The sequence below is a fragment of the Ammospiza caudacuta genome, chromosome 7, assembly GCF_027887145.1.
Source record: "Ammospiza caudacuta isolate bAmmCau1 chromosome 7, bAmmCau1.pri, whole genome shotgun sequence".
Lineage (NCBI taxonomy): Eukaryota > Metazoa > Chordata > Aves > Passeriformes > Passerellidae > Ammospiza > Ammospiza caudacuta.
This window is the reverse complement of record NC_080599.1, coordinates 10628252-10634089: the sequence shown is the minus strand read 5'-3', so window position 1 is coordinate 10634089 and position 5838 is coordinate 10628252. Positions and strand designations below refer to the sequence as shown.

Here is a 5838-nt window from a genome sequence, read left to right as displayed (position 1 = left end):
CAGCTCCTCTGTGACTCCAAAGAAAGAAAACTTGAAGTAACTCGTCTCCTGAGCTGCGTCATCCTCAGGCAAAGGTCCCAAATGGTCATCTGGGGCAGAGTCCTGTGCATCCTCTTTGTCCCAGGGTATTTCCTCAGTCTGTTCTGGTTTGTTCTTTGAAGGTCTTTCAAAGAATAAACCAGAATAGACGGAGGAAATACTGTCTATTCTGGTTTGTTCTTTGAAAGACCTCTTTCATTTCCGCAGCAATGGTGTAGGAGTTGTCTTCAGACACATGAGGCAGTGTCTCACTCTGTTTCTTCTTTTTTTGGCTTTACTGAAATGAGATTGTTCAAGGATAGCAACACAGCACACGTCCTTTTCGGACACAGCTTCCCTAAGAGCCACCTTGCTCTGAATGTCTCCCTAAGCATATCCAAGCCCATTAAGGAGTGGTTCATTATCAAGGGTAAGCAGTGGGGAAACATCTGAGGTTGAAGTCTAAAGGCAGGAACAAGAGTCCTTTCTAATTAGCCACATCTTTAAGTGACTTTTCACTGAATACAGTTACACAGAAATCAAGGTATTTAGCCCAGACTTCTTCCTGCCAGTAGAAACATCAAGAGCTAATAGGGTTTGCCCACAGAGCTGCACATCTCAGGGTCCCTGCACTGACCGTTCTCACCTTCACTTCCGGCAAGGAACACACGGCCTAGAAAGAAAAGATGACGGCGCTACGTGCTGCTGTTGGAGGTCCCAGTTGAGGTCCGACGTCGCTGGTGGGAGTGGCTGCTCCTACGGGATGTCCCCGACCATGTCCCCCTACGCCTGGGCCTCTCAGCACTCGCTGCTGTCCTCCTGCTCCTGTCCTGGCAACTCCTGGACCGCACAGTTTGAGTCAAGGCCCGGCGCTGCTGGCGGGAGCAGCTGCGTCTGGGGGATGGCCCTGACCATGTCTCCCTTCTCCTGGGCCTCTCAGCCCTTGGCCTTGTTCCACTGCTGCTGCCACGGCGACTCCTGGAGCGGACAGGTGGACTCTGGGCCCAGCCTTGCTGGCGGGAGCGCCTGCATCTGGGGGATGGCCCGGACCATGTCCCCCTACGCCTGGGCCTCTCAGTCCTTGGCCCTGTCCCTCTGTTCCTGTCATGGCAACTCCTGGAGCGGACAGGTGGACTCTGGGCCCAGCCTTGCTGGCGGGAGCGCCTGCGTCTGGGGGATGTCTGTGATGGTGTCTCCTTTTGCTTGGGCCTCTCAGCCCTTGGCCCTGTCCTACTGTTCCTGTCACGGCGACTCCTGGACCGGACAGGTGGACTCTGGGCGCAACTTTGCCGGCGAGAGGAGCTTCTCCTGCGGCTGGGCCCAGCATGTCTGAAATGGACCCTGTCCTCAGGGTCAGGGGATGTGCTGCACGTTGCCCTTGATCTGCTGATGCTGCTGGTGTCCAGTGAGGAAGATGGCAGCGCCTGCTGCCATGCTGCGTGGTGGGGCCTGCTGTGGCTGCCCGTCTCTGGAGATGGAGGTGGGGAAACCAGCACCAATGGCACAGGGCTGTGGGAGCTGGGGCTGATGGCCTCAGGTTCTGACCAGCCATGAGCAGATTGTAGTCCTGACTGTCTGGCCGGCCTGGGGCCATTGAGCTCTGACTCATCCCTGGAGGCTGTAAGGGCAAGCAGGAATGTCAAAGATCACCCAGGCCCTGGCCAGGCCAGGCCAGAGCAGTGCCCCCAGCCCTCCAGCAGTGGATGCTGCGCTCTGCCAAGCCCGGCCTGGGCACTGCCCCCAGCCCAGGGACACCGGGGACTTTGACTCATACATGTTCCGAGCCCAGCACAGCTGTCACACTCCCATCTCTGTGTGCTGTTCCTCAGGCCAGAGCAGTGCCTGTGGGTGCCCTCAGCAGCACAGGAGGAGCACAGGAGCAATTGCCAGGGCCTGGGGAGGCAAACAAGATCATAGCACTGAGAACAAAGTGTACCAGCACGTGGTTGTCTAGCCAAGCGCTTCTGCTTCTTCCCACTTTGAGCCCTTGCCGAGACACAGGTTCCCTGCAGAGCCCCAGGTGCAGCTTCCCAACTTACCCCTGTTCCTCTGCCTCCTCCCTGCCTCCGGGGTAAAGGCAATCCTTGGCGTTGCACTGGCCGTGCCTCACTCCTAGATCTGCGAAGGCATCGTTGTCCTCCCATGTTGGCTGTCTGATGGAGAAAGGAAGAGATGATGAATTTCTGCTGCTCTCCCTCACGGAGGTCCGGGGTGTCCCAGCTCTTTCTCCAGCACTTTTCCAAGTTGGGGGTGAAGCTGAAGCCCAGACTCACGGGACAGAGCAGGGCCAGGGCTCCTGGGGCAGGGCCTGGCACAGCACAGCACTTGCACCCTCCTGGCTGGTGGGCCAGGCAGAAGGACACCAACCTGAAGGGGACTCGGATCCCCAGGATGAACATTTCAACAGGGAATTCCCCACTGTCTCTGCACAGGGGGCACTGGAAATACATAGCACCAGCGTGCAAGGCCTGTCCCTGCAGGGCAAACACAGGCAGGGTGAGTGAGGCCCTGCTGCTGCTGCTGAGCACCTGCTGTGCCCCGGGGCTGAGGGGAGGGCTCCTACCTGGATGCAGTCCCTGTGGAACCAGGCCCTTTTGCACGTTGGGCACACCAGGGTTGTGAAGGTCTTTCTGTCCTCCACAGGCTCCAGGCAGATGAGGCAAACGGTGTCCGGCTCAGGAGTCGCCTCCACCTCCTGCTCTGGACGGTGCTCAGGGCAGAAAGAGCTGGGGGCAAAGGGATGGGGAAAGTGAGAAATGCTGGATCATTCCCCAGGGGTGGCCATAAAGAGAGATGAGGTACCTGAACGGAGTAACGTATACATTGACACAGCGGCCCTCCTTGGCACAGGGCAGGTGGAACCATCTGTCACAGTGCTCCCTGCAGCACATGATGGTTGCCCCGCTCTGGCCGCAGACGCAGCAGCACTGGAAAGAGCCAAGCAGCTGCATCAGCAGCAGCAGCAGCAGCAGCAGCAGCAGCAGCAGCAGCAGCAGCAGCCTCGAGGCCTCCCCGGGCAGCCCCAGGGCTTCAGGCAGGGCGCAGGACGTGGCCGCTGCTGGCTCCCAGCCCACAGAGCCACCAGCTGGAGGAGAGAGGCTCCTGTGGCAGGGCCTCTGTGCCAGAGCTGCTGGGAGCCAGACTTTGTCCCAGCTGTTGGGCCGGCCTTTCTTTCCTGCAGTCTGGGCTAAGCTCTGGCAAACCTCGCCAGGCACAAATCTCCCTGCTCTTGTCAGGCTCTCACCTTCTGTGCCGCCCGCCGCACTGCAATTAGGAGATCTCGAGGGAGAAAGCCCATGAGTCCCCCGCGGTCCGTCTCTTGCTGAAATAGTAGAGTGGCGAAGAACTGCAGCCAAGGGGAGAAGCTGATGAAGAGAGGGCGGCAGGAGCTGCCCATTGCAAAGATGGAGGGAGCGCCCGGAGCCACTCACCATGCAGAACACGTGGGCACAGAGCCCACCCTTCTGCAGTTTGTCACCGCACATGTCCAGGTCAGCCTCGGCACGGCGACACAGCATGCAGGCTGCAGGGGACAGAGCCAATGGCACCGGGCATGAGCAGCTCTGCGGGGCTCTGAGCCTGCAGCAGCATCGGCCCCAAGGCTGCTCTGTCCCTGCCTGGCTGATGGGCAGGGCTGGAGGCCTTGCAGAGCAAGGGCCATTGCGGGCGCGGCTGTCCCAGGAGCTGCCTCCTGGCCCAACTGGGCCTCACTTGGGCAGGAATGAGGCTCCCAGCCCCAGCATGGCCGAGCAGCTCCTCCCTCCCCCTGCTTCTGCTCTGATCCCCACGCTGTCTGCTACCACAAGAGCCCCTGGGCCAGGCTGTCAGAGGGCTGCTTTGCCCTTACCTGGCTCCCTGGCACCAGCGCCGTCCTGCTTGCTGTCAGACATGGCGGCTGTCTACGTTGAGTCTATCTCCTCGAGAGACGTGGTCACTTCGAGGTGCTGTTCCTCTCTCTCTATGGGAGAAAGAAGGGAGGGGGGGGGAGTTTGCAGAACAGGCCCAGAGCCACGAGGCTCTACTCCCTGCTCAGCCCTGCGTGAGCCCTGCTCCTGTCTGTTTCTCCTCCCGTCGTCGCCTTGAGGAACACTGCAGTGTCCTCTGGCTGTTCCTCCGCTGATTCTGTGATTTTGGGAAGGGAGAGGCAGGTGAGCCTGCAGCACAGGCCAGAGCCCCAAGGTGTGGGGCCCCTCTGGTCCCTGGGCAGCCACATCCCCGCCCTACCTTCTCCTCCCATTGTCAGGTCGCACTGACACTCGGCTTGAGCCCCGCGTTCCCTTTTGTGGCCTTGGTGGCACAGGTCACAATGGCCACTCTGACATCAGCGCCGTGTACCCAAAATCGGGGCAGCCATGGCCCCAGGTCCCTGGCAACCACTTGTGGCGGCCCCCTCGGGCACCGAGCTTCTGAGATGGGTCCGAGCGTTTGCTCAGGGTGTAAGCAGGGCCGGGACTCCTGCAGCAAGTGCAGGGTCAAATGCCAGGCCCTGGGGCAGCCAGCCAGGGTGGCACTGTAGGCAGGGAGGTGCTGTTCAGGCACTGCCACGCCAGGGCTCCAGCCCCGGCCAAGGGAAATCTCTGCCCCTGGCAGGTGGTGTCCCATGCGGAGGAGAGCCCATGCGGAGTCAACTGCACTGCAGGGATTCAAACCCTGCTCTACGTGAACTGATGTTTTCATCAAGACCTGTCTGCAGAAAACTAAGATGAACCTGATTTGATGCTGCTGCTGATCACCATTGGGTACAGGAGATAAACCTGGACACCACCACAGCTGCCTCCGTTATCCTGCCATCATATGAACTAACAACTTTGACTTTCCATATAAATGGAAAAATTAGTATTAAGCTTCTGAGAAACCTCATCTTTTATACTGACTCAGCAGAAAGACAGAAAATTCACTGAGAATTTTCTGTGTACATTTGACAGGAGAGCTTGCAACTGTCCTCAACTCAAGTCAAATACAGGAGGATGCTTTTCCTACATTATAGGAACTTTGCCAGTTTGGTCCATGCTTTCCTACTAGAAAATACATTGGAAAAAATCAGGAAGAGAAGCACAAACAATTCTTGTCAACTTTTCTCTTTCATGTCTCTGCAAACATGCTCCTGGAAATGCAGATCCATGACTTCTGGAACAATCAGTGGCATCTCTGGGAAGCAGGGCAGGGGCTGACAGGCAAGGGCACCCTGCACCTGCCTGATGCTGGGGCAGCAGGAGTTTGCCCATTTTCCTGTCTCCATGGGAGAGCCACCTTGGCTGGGAAACGATCCCTTCACTGGTCTAGGAGGGAGGCACAGCCAGTGCAATGCCAGGGAGTGCCTTTACCCTGGAGGCAGGGAGGAGGCAGAGGAAGAGGGGGGAAGTTAGGAAGCTGCACCTGGGGCTCTGCAGGGCTCCCGGCCAGGGCTCGAAGCACAAGGAGCCAGAAGAGCTTGGCCAGACAATCCCGAGCTCTGGACACCTTGTCTTCAGCACCGGGAATCTGTTTGCTTCTCCAGGCCCTGGGCACTGCTCCCGTGCTGCTCATGCAAGTCACACACAGACACAGAGCTACAGAGCTACCTGCTCTGTCTCAACCCTCTTCAGCACTGAACAGCACAACACAGTAACATGTTCTCTTCAGTACATGGTCTAATTATTAATAGTCCTGCAAAGACTCGCATTCAAAGCACACACACACAAAACCCCCAAACCCTGGTACAAACCTTGCATCAACATAAAATGCATGTTGCTGTTCAGAAACACAGAGCAGCACTTTTGGCCAATGATTTTTCCTATAAAATCTTTCAAAGGATTGCAAAAGTGACTTTGTTTGACAACT

The 5838-nt window shown here is 57.7% G+C and overlaps 1 protein-coding gene across 1 annotated transcript; it reads right to left on the bottom strand.

The window, feature by feature from the left end:
• Positions 1–1371: 1371 nt before the first annotated feature.
• LOC131559642 (PHD finger protein 7-like) lies at positions 1372–3908 on the bottom strand. Its single transcript, XM_058808059.1, has 10 exons — positions 3866–3908; positions 3450–3541; positions 3263–3364; positions 2821–2945; positions 2582–2744; positions 2386–2492; positions 2058–2171; positions 1793–1911; positions 1591–1636; positions 1372–1486 (listed from the first exon to the last, which is right to left on the bottom strand). Exons 1-10 carry the CDS (start codon positions 3906–3908, stop codon positions 1372–1374), a joined length of 1026 nt encoding a protein of 341 aa, XP_058664042.1.
• Positions 3909–5838: the final 1930 nt, after the last annotated feature.